The following is a 16,102-nucleotide window of genomic DNA, read 5'->3' on the forward strand; positions in this document are numbered from 1 at the left end:
ACTTCTCATCCTAGAGGCAATTTTATGAGCTGCAACAGGTTTCCTTGAACTTACAAAACCCCTAAATATTTAGACTAGACTAAATTCTTTAGAATACTGACTTCTTGTAGGTAAAGAAGGAACYTTACATGTCATGATTGCTAGAATTATGGTAATCATTGAACTATCTCTGTGGTGAAGTGAATTCATTGCTGACTGAATGAGCCAATTAACCAGTGAACACAATTTACCTGACCCCTGACTGACTTTGTGTGTTAGTTCAGGATGAGATGAGACAACAGTTGTGTAATCTGCGAACTCCGAGTTAGTGACATTTAATTGCAATGGTTTTATATAATACACTCACTGTCTTATTTTCTCTCTGTAAACTGGGGATTTTCCATTCTCSTTTTTTCATAATGAAAGTCACTTGGTGTCTTTAATATTTTTCTTAGAATTCCACCACCTTCTGTGCAACAGTGATTTAGGAATTCCTCAAATAATTTTCATTATTGTATCTGGAAAATCTTACGTTTGATTTTTTTAGATTTAATTTTTTCTGTCATGAGGATATCTGTCTCCAAATATGTGTGTAAAATTGTCAGTAATTCATTACGTTTTGAAGGTTCTCTCAATTTATAACACTGAGTAAAGTAAATCTTGAGGTAATGTTTAAATCCATGCAGTGCAATAAAATATTAAGTGGCACTATGATTTGGACACAGTACAGTTGACAGTGTTTCATGGCTCATTTACCCAAGTAATTATTACATTTTACTCAGCACTCAAAGATCAAGTGCAGGTTTTTCATTGCAGAGGTTCAGGTTATTWTGTCTATAATGCAAAATTACTCTAATTTAAGTGAAGCTCAGGAACACAGGGATCCTGAAGCTGTGAAACACTCATTAGAGAAATATTAAAAATACATTAAGTTTTATTGCACAGTTGTGAATCAGTTTGTATGTCTTTGATGCAAAATGTTGTTAATCTGTAATACAGAAAGGGCTATTTAAAAGTCTGTCTGAAAAAAAAAAGATATGAGATTTTAAAAACAAAACAAAACAAAATAAAACCATGAAATACCATTTRTTGACAGTTTCCAGCAAAGACTGGTGACCTCAACTAACTTTTTAGCTCATATACATTTACACCCCCTTTTTTCTACTACTTACTTTTGCTAAACTGTTAGCATCTACTGGCAAAATCAACAATTGTATCCTGAAATTTTCAACCTGTGCAAAATGTTTTTTTTCCATTTTAAAGGAAAGCATCCTATGTTTTAATGGCTATTTCCTGTGGTTGAATGTACTACAGATGACTAACTGAAATAAAATTCATCTTGACATGTAGCTATTCTTCACTTTCATGAGCACAAATCCACAGGAAGATATTTTTAATTAAGCAAAGGCTCAGGCACTGAGGCTTTCTCTGCATGGTCTCATTCATGACCATCCTAAAGCCTCAAACACAAATGTGGTTGCCTTCCCTTAAGCGAAACAACTTGGGTATCACAGCCCTGCAATTCTGAAGCCTCATTCAGATCTCTTCACTTTTTCTGTTACCAGTGGCCCCCAAATTAACTGAGACAGAAACCTGGGATGGATTTTTTTATTTACATCCAATACCGGTTTGCTTGATGGAGTAACTCTGAACAGCCTTCACTTTCCCAAAACTTCAGCAGCACACTGAGCAGCCAGGCTACCTATRGTCCCATGGTTACTGAAACACAGCCTCTCTTTCCCTACTTCTGAGGTGTAAAGTGTGTTTCTCTCCATTTAGCCTTCCCATCACAAATTCTCTCAACTTAAAGAAGCAAACAGAAGATGATCTGTGACTATTATTAAAATCTCGGTGGTCAATCTTTTGCATTTACTACTGGGAAAAGCCAAGCCAAGGCCCTTTGCCCCTCCCGGGAGCACAGTGGTGTCACTGGAGCTGTCTGTCAGATCTGCTGATGCTAAAGCTTGGAAATGCTAAAGCTGTGTAGTTCTGATGCTCAGCTGTTGGACAGGYGCTGTGCCCCAGGTAACTGGGGATKCAGTGCATTTGYAAMGTYGGGTTCTTTTCTGATCTCTGTTATTTCTACAGCCAGAGGGGTTTTCTTCTTGTGTGATTTATAKGGAATAACTTTAGGTAATGCTACCTTACTGTTACCTGACACACTTTAGTGAGGATTTCCCCTGCTTTGATTAGTGAGAAAATTATTCTTTTTGAGAAAAGCCCATGGTAGTACCCTTTCTAGTGACAAAACTGATTTAAAAGATGACTAAAAGAAGGAAGTTGTAGTACATAGAGCAATTTGAAATAACAGATCACTGTAGCCAAAGCATTTGATGAGAAGAATTCTGTTTTATGGAAGAAGTTATAAAAACACATTGGTAGGGTAGAAATAGARAGATCAAAATAAAGGAATGAGTTTTTAATTTTCATCTCTACTATTTGTGTTTTTCAGCCTGTATTTTAAATTCTGATAAGTGACTTCTTTATTTCTATTATGGTATCAGTCAATCACTATGTTGCTTCATATACAAACAAGAGTAAAATTGTCTACTTTTCCTATTGTTGGCTAAGTTATTGCACTATTCATTGTGGAAAAAGAAGAAATATTAAAAAAGAAATATTTTTTTCATCTTTTACTTGCATTATTACAATATGTAGCCCTGTTCAACTGGCTTCAAGCTACAAGATAATCATATCTAGATAGGATAAGATTCTTTAGGGAATTAGACTATGAGATAAAAGAATTCTCTGCAGACTAGAAAAYATTTTTGGCAAGAAAGATTTAAATTACAAGTCTCTTCCACGCTCCATAGCATAACTGCACAAACACTTTAAATCTGGAATTATGCTTTTAAAACCTTTAACACAATAAAAAGCCACAGTGAGATTCAGCAGTGATAATGAAATGAATAACAACGCTGAAGGAAATACAACTGCTGATAAAATCATCAGGCAGATGGGGCTGTCTGTATTGAGGATACAGGGCATGTGCACRTGCTGTATATCTTCTCTTAGCAGGTTATGTTACACTCTATTTATATCCCCTACAGCTTTAAATTAAGAGAAGATTCTTTTGGAACTTTCCTATTTTAGTTTGCATGAGAAGTTGCAGTTACTGTTCAAAGAAGCAGTATCCTATAAACCAACCTGCCACAATGTTGTTTATTGCCATAATTTTTCCAGCTTGCTCTATTGCAAATTGATAGGTGCTGTGATGCCAGGTCCTGCAAGCTGAAGATGTGGCTGGGATTTTTAGTAGGCAAAGATCAGCACAGATTTATCTGATTACACCATTGAGACATATTTTTACAACGAAAGATTTGAAATATTTTTTTATTTGCATCTGTCTCAGCTCACATATATCTAAAGCACCGTATACACTGTCACCTTGTCCCCTTTGTGCACTGTTCTGCACATAGAGCTCCTCTCTGCAGTTCTTTTGGACAGCCCTGCTGTCTCACATTCCCAGAAGTGCTGCTCCMGGGCTGGTTTTTACCCCTGCCTTTRTGAACAGTACAGCCTTTGGCTGTATGATTACATGTCGGGTGTGCTGCTTGCTACACGTTACTTAGATGGTCTTTCTAGACACCCAGATGACCAAAACTCTCGCCAGGCTTTCAGGCTTTCTGTCTGGATCACTCTGGTGTCTTTTTCCTTCCCAGGAGCTCTGATCCCATTTGTGATTATCTACAATCCCTCTGTCTTTGGCATATTTCCTGCAGCCTCYCCATTCTGCATCAGACATACCCCACTTCCCTCTGCTCTAAAACTTCAAATTATCTTTCTTCTACTAGCAATATGCTGGATAGAGGTTTTGCTATTTAGAGCTTTCTGACAAGAGCTTCTCAAAACCCCCCAAAGCAATTTTKCTGTCTCTTTTCAGATCACTTAAAACCAGATGCTGCTAAAGGAAACTCTTGCAAAAAAAATAAAGCTTCTGCTGAGCTGCATCTAAAGCTCTTCCTGAGCATTTAGAAAGTTTTGTGTGTAGTAATTACTCTGTAAAGACCKTAGGAGACGGCTCTCTTTTTTTCCCTCTACATGTAAACAGCAGCCAGTTCAAGAATGTCCCAGCCACAGTGTAGCCTTCCTAGAGAGCAGCTTTATAAACAAACKCACTGGAACCTTCCAGCAGAACACAGACAGCCAATGTGCTTTCCAAACTCCTTTCCTCAGTGCATAGCAGAACTGGGTAGTAAAAAAACTGGGTCTTGCACAAATGGACATTCTTCCCCCACAGTTTTTAACACCAACAAGTTCAAAATTCAGTCCAGCTTCAAAAATATAAGGACATCCTAAAGCTCAGAATAATTAAAGCCTTGAAAAGTTTTTGTTCTGGTTCTTCAGTGCCTGTTATTTACTTTCATTTTTGTCAGTTTTGTCAGTTTAAAGCGGTTTTTTGTGCTGTTGTGCTGAGATTTTGTGTGGTTTGTATAGTTTACTTGCTGGTTCATACTGGAAATTATGCTAGTTAAAGTTCAGTTTCCCAGAAGATTCTTACTTCAGCAAGTCAAATATTTATATGGTGTCTCCTCTACTGTGTAATGACAGCATTCTATGTAACATTTTTTAGAGATGAGGCACTTTGTAAGTGCCAGACTTGCATAATCTGGAAAATTCTGAATTCTCATGTGTTTCATTACATTATTGTTTTTCTCTTTTCTTGCTGAAGTGGTAAAATATTTGCTCTATCTTGATAGGCTCTTCCCCAGACTTAAAAAAGAAATATTTGGATGTAGAGAATGTCAGGTCTCCTGTTGCAAAGCTAATCTGACTTCTACCCTTCTGTTTTATTACTTTATTAATATTCCAAATCTATGACAAATGAGTTAYTCACAAATATTTACACAAATCTAGAGGGACAAGAATTAGATTGCAAAGCACAGGCTTGAGGTCAGACTTCCACCAACCAGGATAGGAGCCACGTCACCCAGTAACACATCACATTTCACATTCGTGCCTGTTCCAACTGCCTAATTCATGAATAATGGCTTATTATGAGCAAGGTGGAGGAGCYTGTAGGAACTGGGCATGTTCTTAGCACACGAAAGCACTGGGCTAGAAGCATGTTCCTGTGGGACAGGAACATTCTGCAGGAAGTTCACAGTCAATGATGTTTTCATTTATTTACAACTTACCAAAAGACATTTAAAAAAAAATTAACATCTATTAAATGGATTGTTGAAGATTAATAGAGCAATCAGATTGACTGAAATTTGGTGTAAACTTCCTAAAAATATACTAAATGTATCAAATGAAAAGACAGCAGCCCTAAAAATCTTTTTTTTTTTTCCAATTCTACTTTATAATAGTAGTAGGGGCATCAGTGCAGARCATTTCCTTGGGATTAATATCCTGCTGTCTTTGGAGTATGCTTTCCTCTGGATTTCCATTAAGAACAGCTGTGTTGGGCACTACTGGATGATGAGCAATATCACTATCCTTGGAAGCTCAGGTATCCAGCTGGGATCCAACTCTTTAATTTGTAGAATTATCAATATTAAAATTGCCAAATAGTTAGAACCTGATTTTATTTACTAAATTAAAATATTTTTGGAATGGGGCAGTGAGTATCTTGCTCAAACCTGCAAGCAGCTTTGGGCAATTATTTCTAAAATACRTGGTTGTGCTCACTTCAATTACGGYRGTTTTTGAGACAACTGAAAACTGAGGGAGCAGCACCACAGTCAGTTTKTGAAGGACTCATTCCTTAAAGCTGACAAATCTTGCTGGGGATAAAAAGACTAAGGTCACTGCAGGATCCTGAGTCGTTATTTTTGGGAAGGGAGAGAAAGTGAGCTCATCAATCAAGGAGACCCACGGCTGGATACAGTTTTAGGGCAATTGCTGGTGAATGTTTGCTRGAGAGCTTTTGTAAATATGTACACAAGCACTCAGGGCCACTGGGGAGGGCTRTGGTGACCTATCTGCTTCCCTCCTTGTGCAATACAGTGAGCTTGGTGAAGTATCTGAAAGCGATTTGTAATTAACTCTCAGGCTGTTTGTTAATTGAACTTATCTGYCCCTCAGATCTTCTGTGCTTATGTGACTCTGGGAGAACCTTAGGAGGACAGCTGAGGGCAAAACTGGCTCAGGATGTGCACGCATGGAACTTGTTTAAAGGATTGCTTCCGAGTCTGTAGTTMCAAGAGCACTGTTGTTGATTTATGTGTTTATGGAACAGCTATTGAATGCAATGGGGTTTATTATTAACTGGACTGAAAACGTCCAAAATTGTAAAAATCTGCAACAGGTTCTAACAAGTGAATTTATTTTCATATTATTTCAATATTCTTGTTGGAATGCACACCTCAGAGAGCACTGCCTAGTTATTTATATAAAACAGTGATAACATATCCTGTGAAACTGGTGAAGCTGTAGCAGYGCATTTTGAAGTGTGACTTCGTTGCCTCACTGTCACTGTGAGTTGTTAAATATGGCCATTTAGAGACCTTATGTGGAACTTTGAGTGCTGCTAACATTTAAAAGCTGATAGAATAAACCAGTTCATTTAGAAATACAGAGCTGACAGCAGAACTGCCTTTGTTTAAACATTCTACATTAGACAAATTAGTCTTAATAATGACTTCTTAAGCATACCTTATCTTTTCTTTTGAAAAATAAACAGCCCAAACCATTGTTCTTTGCTGCCAGCAGATGACAATTATTCAGAAAACTTTTGATTTGAAATTGTCTCTGACATTTTAATACAATATTTGGTAGCTGAACAGGAAATAGAATTTTTACATGATCCTAGTTTATGTTCAGTATTCATGTGACACATTATTGAAACAAAGCTAAAGAGAGTAAGAACCTGCTTAATACTGTAAATTAAACATAATTGTTGARTACTGTGTCTGAATCCTCTGTCCTTATCTTTGTCCTGACAGGTTGATAATGTATGGCTTTGTGAAGGCCATGGTACACATTGGCCAATTAAAGCAATGGGAATTCCACTTCACTGACTGTTTATTCTTTGGATCCCTGATGTCTGCCACAGATCCAGGTAACCATTTCAAATAAATTACTTTTTCCAAAGTCAGAAGAGTAAATAGCCACTGGATATGCCATTGAAATGTTATAGTCTCTGTTCTGGATTTTTTTTTTTTTATTCCTTAGCTGTTAAATATCTGATATTCTGATAATCATAAGTCAAATCAGCTCCAGAGGTCCCTTGGGCTTTTTTTAGTAATTGGTTTTCCTACGGTTAGCTCACAAACTTTGTAATTGAGTTTGCTGAACACATTGGGAAAATGYTGTTCTCTATCTTCAGGACACCACCTGTTGCTGCTGATATGGGAACTGCTGTGAGCTGGAGCCCCTCAGGTGAAAATCACAACCTCACAGCCACGTGTGGTCTARCCCAGTTTAAAGATGGGGAATGGAGCTTGCAGATTTGGCAATAAAAATGCTGTTTATAAGGTATCAGTTACAATTGAACGCATGATAAATAAGACTCTAAAAAAAAACAGATACCAACAAATTGTCTTGAATTTGCAGATGTGAGATTTAAAWCCTAAAGTTACAGTAAATGGCAAAGTCTGGAAAGCAGATTCAGTGAATTTTGGAATCAAAKATTTATAGAATCATTTAGATTTAGMGGGATGTCTGGAGGTCTTCTAGTCCAACCTTCTAATTAAAACAGACTAATCTCAAAGTTAGCCTAGGTTTCATACATTTGTCCAGAGTTCATKATGCTGAAAATGTTAATAAGAGCATTCAAATATTAAAAGGAAAATATTGCATTTTGCAACTGTGGGAACACAGTAAAGGAGAATGTGAACAGATTGTTTTATATGTTACCTACTAAGACAAAATGCAAATTCAACAAGGGTACATTGGATTTTTGCAAAATTTTCAGCTGAGCTGTTAAAGGAAATGGAACAGAAAACGTTTTGTGATGTACGTGAAATGCTGCATTAATAGTAAAAAAATACTGTTAAGAAGCTTCTCTGAGAAACTTRGAAATAAAGCTTTCAAATTCCTGGCTTTTAAAGGAAATTAGAAAAGGTAATACTGTCCTACAATTTTTTTCCAGTCTTTAAATGAACTCTCAATATTTAACAAAAGATTTTGGCTTGTGATTTATCATTCTGATGGCTTWAAAATACAGTATAAAACAATTTATTTCCACAAAACCAGTTGTTGGAAGATTACTGTAAAACTTGCATCAAAATGTTATTCTCAAATTAATCCAAGCATCCAATATGCTGCCACTTCTGAGCTCACTCAGCTACATTAATAAGATTCAGCACGATTGGAGCCTATCCTCAGAACAAGAGAAAAACACAGAAGTTGGAAGCACAAGGAAAACCTAAGAAAATAAACTGATTATGGAATAAAAGCATCCTTACAATTTCCAAGTGTTTCTTGATAGTGCTATGAATAGGGTTTTGCAGCTGGCCTAATTTCTTTTCCCATTTTCCAGTCCAAGACTATTTAGTTTCACAAATGTGAAAACATTGTCACAAATCTGACTTTTAACGAGTAATGTATAAGACAAAAGCACTGATTTTGATTATAAGGATATTAAATCACTACTGATTAATCTGGAGCAATCAAGAGGAAAAAAAAAAACCAAAACAGAAGTTCCTCTTGCACTGTAAGGAATAAGTGTCAAGAATTACTTTTCCCAGAGTTTTAAACAGGCTTAAAATGCTAAAGCTGCAGTTGAAAAAACTATTTTTAGTGTGACAAACGGTCATTGATTAATATTGTTTGTAATTATTCCTCTGCTTATATAGKGTTTGTGCACATCCAAGAGTTTTTTAATGCTCAGTCTTCCTCCCTCTGCTATCAATTCACAGTATTCTAACCTGTTTCATGTGTTCATTAATCTTATTCATAAATTTCAACCCCTCAAAGACTTAAAAGAATTTTGAATTATGTTTTTCATTAATTAAATGGTTGACACTGCTGAAAATATTTCATTGTGTTGTGGGATTCGCTAGTAAATTATGATCTCAAGTATGTAAAGAGCTCACTGGCATTCCAAAATCATTTAAAATATGGTGCCCTAGAGGACTGATGCACATTAGGGCATAAAATAATCAGCATAAAGATTTTATATGCRATATCTAGGGTTCATGTTGGGATTTTTAAAGAAATCTTTAGCAAAATATTGTTAGCGTTATGAACAATAAATTAGTCTTTAAAATGAAATAATAAATTCCTGTCAGATTTGCTACATGATTTTTCATTTAATTCTTCACTGTGTAGGATTATAAACTCATTTCAAAAAGAGATTTGATTTCCCATGCCTGTGGAAAGCAATTAAGTCTCCAAAAATGCTAAAAAGTGTTCTGTTGACTTGACAGAAGTTGGTTTGATTGAGTTCCTTATTTGGAACAGTGAAGATGACTGATAGATGTTTACATGTTAATGACTTTTACTGTCAGGGCAGTAAACAAATGTATGCCAGCTAAAATTTTCTGATACTGTTAAGAAGAAGGAAATAATGTCACAGTGCTCTGTAGGCTTTAGTTCTGAAGGTTATCTGAAGATTTTTAATCTAGATATTTTTTCATAAAGATAGTTCAGAARGATTTCTCTTATATGCTATATGTTTCCCTTACATAGAAAAGTAGCACTTGAGCCAAGATTAGGAAATTAATTTATGACTGGATGTATTTGGGACTGTGTTTTGCATTATAGACTGTGATCCTTAAATATTAACGATATTTTGTGATGCCTCAAAAAACTTTCTTGTCTCTAGAAAGGAAAGTTAGGAATTCAGGGACAAAACAAGGTTACCCTCAACCAAATAATTCATCTTATAGAGAATGTCTCCTTCCAGTAATTTTTCATTTTCAGTAGAGAAAGTTTTCCATTTTAAGGCTTCAGGTGAGAGGTTAAATTTTAAGAAATGAAAGTTTAAAATTCCCAAATTATCCCTTTGCTATCCTTTGATTTAAAACATGAGACCAGTATTTATCTTTTTCTTTATTCTGATCAATAGGCATAATTTATCACATTGTCAAGGAAATCACATCTTCTTGTTATTTCATCTMCAGATTTCACTGTTGAAAGGGTTTCCTTGTGTTAGTACTAGGGTTTGATTTCTAATGTACCCTGGCTCTGGGAGTGTTTTGGTGTGATCCCTTCTCGGGTGCCAGAGCAGTTTGTTCCTGTGTTCTCATGCACGTGTCACTCGTCAGGAGCAGCAAAGTGAGAGTGGAAAAGGTGCTGGGGTGGAACCCTCAGCTCTCAGTCCTGCCCATCAGAGACCTGCAAAGGGAACCCATGGATAGGGAATTGTGGCACTGCTGTCCTCTGTGACTGACAGCAGCCTCAGCAACGAGCCCGGATTCAGGGGATTCAGGGATTCAGGGGATTCAGGGTGCCCCTGGCTGGAACGGAATCATGAACAGGACAGACCTGGCACAGGGATGCAAAGATCAGACCTCTGCCTCAGCCACCAAAATAAGTGAACAGGACAACTCTGGCAGTCTCCACAGCTGCTGCTGTTAACACGTTCTGGGCAGGGACCTTTTCCTTTTTTTTTTTTTTTTTTTTTCTTCTTTTCTTTTTAATTTTTGTCATTTCAAGTATAGAAAAGAGATTTACATTCTGAGGTTTTGCTGAAGCACAGCTATTTCTAAGCCATATGAACTGCCTTACCTTTGGTCACATTGCCAATCACAAGGCTCTTCCCTATTTGAAGTTACTATGGTTACAGCTGAACTGGAGCTGTGGGTTGCACTGCTCTTGTTATTGATAAAATTGGATATTTATCAGAAAGAGCAGTTTCTGTTTCTCATAAAATCAAAGGATTTTGCATTAAGAAGCATAATGTATAAGTACAACAAGGTCATGCATATCAAACACTGATTATGTAAGACTGTTTATAAATGTTTTTAATTAAAATATATGTCTGCTTTCTTCTTATTCACTACAGAACTAATCTCTGAGTGCTCTGACTTATTAATAGGGAAATGAGTCTATAATTCAAATTGGAATCTTTATTTTTAGACAAAGTCAATAGGAAATACAAGGTTAATTTCTCTAATCTTATATTCTTCTCATTCAATATTGCCCTCCTAAAAGAATTTAGGCCCATGAGCTATGAAAGATATTAATAGTTCTAGTCAGAAGATTAAGTTACAGTAAGTACTTTATATAATGGTGTAATTTATTTTCTGAGTTTCTTTTTTCTTTGAAAAGTAACGGCAAAGTAGCATTGGATACAGTTTGCATAGGGAATGTTGTAGTTCGATGATATCGCAGTTACATAAACTTTTCACAGGGATCTATAACAAGCCAATTTGTTTTTCCATATGTCAAAAGATATATTTCACAAACCGGCTCCAYAGACACTTCTTATGACTTGGGTACAACTAAAATCATATTGGGCTTAGCATGTGACAGATGTTACCTCAGTCCATGAAGTCAAGGAAGAAGTGATTCAGACTTCTATTGGTATAAATACTGTGAAAATCTTAGATGCCTCACCTTTTCCTGCTTCCCATCCCTGAATTTTCAGCTGAAGTTCACAACCCTTTCTGAGTCAGCGGTTCTGRTACTTGTTATTGCTATTTGTGTCAGTTTTCTACTGCTACAAAAGGTGTCTGTGCTCCCCCAATAACCTGTCCTTGCAGCCAGTTCTTTATCCTGTTTCTGTCCTTATGTCCTTACATTGAAATAAGAGATGCTGTGTACTTCAATGAAAAGTAGTTTGGTATTTTTGTAATACATATTGCATCTATTGAATTATACAAGTCTTTGAGTAGTTACCACACAAAAAAAATACCAAGCCCTACCTACTGTTCCTCAGCAGTGCTTCAGAAATCCAGAGTCCAAGCTGACTGCAGTGCAGCATCTATGATCTTTACTCAGATATCAAAGTTCACAAAGRCTAGATATGTTACTGTGGTATAGGATTATTTTAAAATTACTTGCCTTGAGTTTTAAAGTCATCCATTAGACAAAACCTGATGTGACTTCATTAGACATGATGACTATTCCTAGAGCATTATTCTATCCAGAGGTAACTTAAATTAGTTTTCTTCCATGGCAAACTATCACATCCCTTTTAATGTGTCCATTCCAATCTATGCCCATAGATTCTCATAATTAATGAAGGCAAACCTTTGTCATCACAGGGAAATGACAAGACAGTGGTAGCCAAAACAAAGTGAATTTTTTTTCCTGAGCTCTTAACAGGGTGGATGTGCTAAAGATCCTGCAGTTCTCTGTTCTTAGGCAGAAACTGTTTATAATTTTCATTAATGAGCTGGCTAGCACAACAGAGGGTGTTTCTTTATTCTACACTATTATGCTGAGAGGAGATTTGCAACACTTTGAAATACACTATTAGAACTCAATATGATTCCTGTAATGATTTAAAATAAACAAGGATAAATGCTACACTGAAAAAAAAGCATCTTCATAGATAGCAGATAAGAAATGAGCATTCACTTCTGAAAAGGATTTCAAGTTTACAACCTATGAAAATGAGTCATAAGTACCAATACATAGCCAAAAAAAAGGAAAACAGGATTTATTAACATGTTCTACAGCATCTTTTCATTCTATTTTTTGACAGCATCAACTACATTGCTGGGATCTGGTTTTTGGCACTGTATTTCAGGAAAGATATGAGCTGATTAGAGGGCAAGAAAACATTACTAAAAGGATGAGACTGAAAGAAGTGAGTCATTTTAGGGAGGAGATGTCTGAAATGAGGCTTTGAATAGACAAAATGCTGCTGGAAAGAAAATCGGAATAAATATGACAAATTATTCATCTCTCATTAGGCTAGGAATGGAAATTACAGACTTGAAGAGCAGGAGAGGAGAGTTGGGTTAGGCATGATTCAGGAATAACTGCATTTATAAATTGTATGAATACTGAAAAGTGAGTTAGTCTCCCTTGGGATTTGTGGTATCAGCATCATTTCAGTTCTTTAGAAACTAAACTGATAAATACTTGTCAGCAGTGGTAGGGCTCAAGTTTGCTCTTTCTTGAGCCAGAGAAGCAGAGGGACAGAGCAGAGACCAGAACCCTTCAGACAGGGACAGGTAAAGAAGATCCAATAACCTCCTCTGGAAATGGGAAAACATTTGAAATGGAAGACATTTCTGTGAACTGGGTGAACTGGGGAGTTTCTCCCAGAAGAGGCAATTGATGCATTACTGTGTTGCTTTATATTTTGCCTTCATTTGAAAAGATTCTAAGTCATATTTTTGGGAGTAGAGCTGGTAGAGACAGCAAGAGGAGAAAGTTGTTTACTTAGGAGGCAAGAGGAAGAATGTGTAGGCATCTGCCTAATTGGCTTGGCCTGCTGCACACACACCCAGCAGTACACTGGACTTTGATTATGGTTTTCTTTGCCTTCCATCATTATCACAGGGACTATTAATGAGAGCACAAACTAATTAGCTAATAAGCAAAAGCTGAAAGTGGCAAATAGTTTTAGAAAACAAGACTGTTTTTATGCCAATGATATTAGAGGGCAGGAGACGAAACTGAGTCCACATTTAGCACATTAAGTCAGCATTGCTAATCAGGCAAAAACCCGAATATAGATGTTGGTGAACCAAGAAAATATCTTTTGTCAATAAAGCTTCTGCCTACACCTTTGAGCTATTCTGGGCAAAGAACTCTTTTCCTAGTTTAAATTATAACTGCAGTGGGAGTAGATGGGTGAGGTTACCAGGGTGGTTAAATATAACAATCTAATTTAAATATAGCCATATCAGCAAATGTTCAGCTACACACATCTCCTAAATTGTCTTCTGTGGAATAACACTTCCAAAATTCTGCAGAGATAACACATCAACAGAGATCACTTTGACATATATATCACAGGAGGACTCAGAATCTATTTTGGCTTTATAAACTCATTTTGAGAGTACATAGATATTTAAGCGSTATTTAGAAAATCTTAGCAGTAATGCTTTCAAAGTTCCAAGAAATGTTATTAAGACAAAGCATAATCAGCCGGTCAAGCGCTTGTGTGAATTACCAGCAGTCATATCACTGTAATATCATTTCCATTTCTAAAATGTCAGATGTGAACATGGCATCCCAGAGGCACTCACTCCYTCCTAATCTTTGGGATTCCTGGGCKATGAGGACTGAGTCAATTGCACAATTATGTACCAGAATGAGCATGAGTAAAGCAGTGAGTTAGCATGTAATTTTTAACSAGACAAGTAATTGGGGGTCTTTGCATTAAATTCTGTTTGAAAAGAAAAAGCTCTGCTTTGTCCCTGAAAAAGAGAAAATAATAAGAACAACACGTACACAGAACATAGACAGCCTGCTTTAGCTGGAGATCAATAAGTGCAAGACAGACCCTAGGGAGGACATTGATCCGCTGTCTGCAGTGAAAGAAACTGAGGCACAAAACAGCTAAGACCTAGTTAACTGGTCTTAATTACCTGAACATAAACCAAATGTTTAAATGCTCCTGAGAATGTATATCTAAATGTTTTGCTCACCTTCAATTTAAATTCAACATATTCTATTTTTTCTATTGTACTGGTAAACTGAAAATCAAACATAAAATATAACTCAGGGAGAAGGAAGGAACTTAAACTACTGAGAGGTGGAAGGAACCTTCGAATGGGCTACAATGTCAGATATCCTGGTCTGGGTCAGAGGCTCCAGAGGCACAGATGTGCTACATCCCAGTGCAGCGTGGGTCAGGACAGGGTAGCAATGATGTGTGTTCCACAGGGAACACATGTAGCAGATGGATAATTGCCATTATATCCTTCTTAAAACAGGGCAGCCACTGCTCATCGCACACAAAATCCACAGCAAAACCCAAGTCTTTTCAGCACCCTTATTCCTCTGTGGGCACAAGATCACAGTGCTTTATGCACAGTGAAACATGCTGTGACATTTTCATTTACGCAAGATTCTATGTGTGAGACGGAAAGCTTCTTCATAACCCAGCTGAAGCACCAAAACTCATAGACTTAATGAATTTAAGGATCTTATATATTCCAGCTGATCCTTTTTAACTTGTTTTTATCCACTTAGGCAATATATARGAATGGGCTTCTCAAAACCACTATTCTAACATTGCTTTTTTTCTTGAACTGCCAGAGGAATATGAAAATAACAACTCCCTTTGTTTTGTTTCCATACAGTGACAGTCCTTGCTATTTTCCATGAGCTGAATGTGGATACAGATTTATACACACTCCTGTTTGGAGAGAGYGTCCTAAATGATGCTGTGGCTATCGTGCTGACCCAGTAAGTTACACCCACCTCCATTCTTTACTTGGTGAYATAATGAAAGATTTAATTACTGACATTTTTCTCACAGATACAGTTTGTTCAAGTATAGCTTCAGCATTTGAAGGAATTTGTTATAAAGATATACATTTAGAGTTTTTCTTGGTTTGTTAAACACCAAAATTCCAATATTGTTATTGTTTTAATATATAATAGTTACCATATATCTATCATGCAATTTTAGCTCATGTTCTTTAACCCAGAAAGCAGTATATTCTGTAAAATGSTAAATTTAATTCATTACACTTTGTCATCTAAACAAGGTTTCTTGAAAAAATAATGTTAAATGAGCACCTAAGACACAGGGCAACTAAAAAATTTGAGATGGGTTCTTTTTATTTTTGCAATCTATTATTTTCCAATATTAAAACCACAAAGTGGTAYACAGTATCTCAGTTTATCTGCTTCTGTTTATGGAAGCTGGCAGAGCTTCAGCTGATAATATTATCTTAAATTTATATATAGTTTTTTTATTCTCAGGAATCCTCAAACAGATCACAAATGGTGGACCAAAATCWCACATGTGCTGTCCTAAAAATACAGATGCTAAGTACATGATTAATGGGATCTCAAGTTTACTCCACTCTACATGTGTCATATGCTTCCTGGAGCTTTGCTAGAAATACAAATAATCCTCTCAGTAATCTTAATAGTAACAGAACTGCAAAATCAAATTCAATTCAATTCTCCATGATGCTTGAAGATGCTACATAGTAAGCCTCAATCCAGTGCCAACTTTCTCCTTAAAACATGGTCCCTTGAATTAGGACTTATCCTAACCTTCAGGAAAAAAAAAAAAACAAAAAAAAACAAACTTTTAAAGAGTTTACAGTGGTTAAAAAAAAAAAAATGAGCTTAATATTTTGTCTAAGGC

General features: G+C 36.3%; 1 protein-coding gene across 1 annotated transcript in view; it reads left to right on the forward strand.

The window, feature by feature from the left end:
• The window catches only part of SLC9A9 (solute carrier family 9 member A9), a 123,057-nt gene that overhangs the window by 28,169 nt on the left and 78,786 nt on the right, over nt 1–16,102 (forward strand). Inside the window, exons 5-6 of the mRNA XM_057376543.1 lie at nt 6,870–6,985; nt 15,081–15,186. Coding sequence (XP_057232526.1) covers nt 6,870–6,985; nt 15,081–15,186 — 222 coding nt within the window. The remainder of the gene's footprint in view (nt 1–6,869; nt 6,986–15,080; nt 15,187–16,102) is intronic.

This window comes from Malurus melanocephalus, unplaced genomic scaffold (assembly GCF_030028575.1).
Source record: "Malurus melanocephalus ecotype Western Australia unplaced genomic scaffold, MMel_1.1 scaffold_281, whole genome shotgun sequence".
NCBI lineage: Eukaryota > Metazoa > Chordata > Aves > Passeriformes > Maluridae > Malurus > Malurus melanocephalus.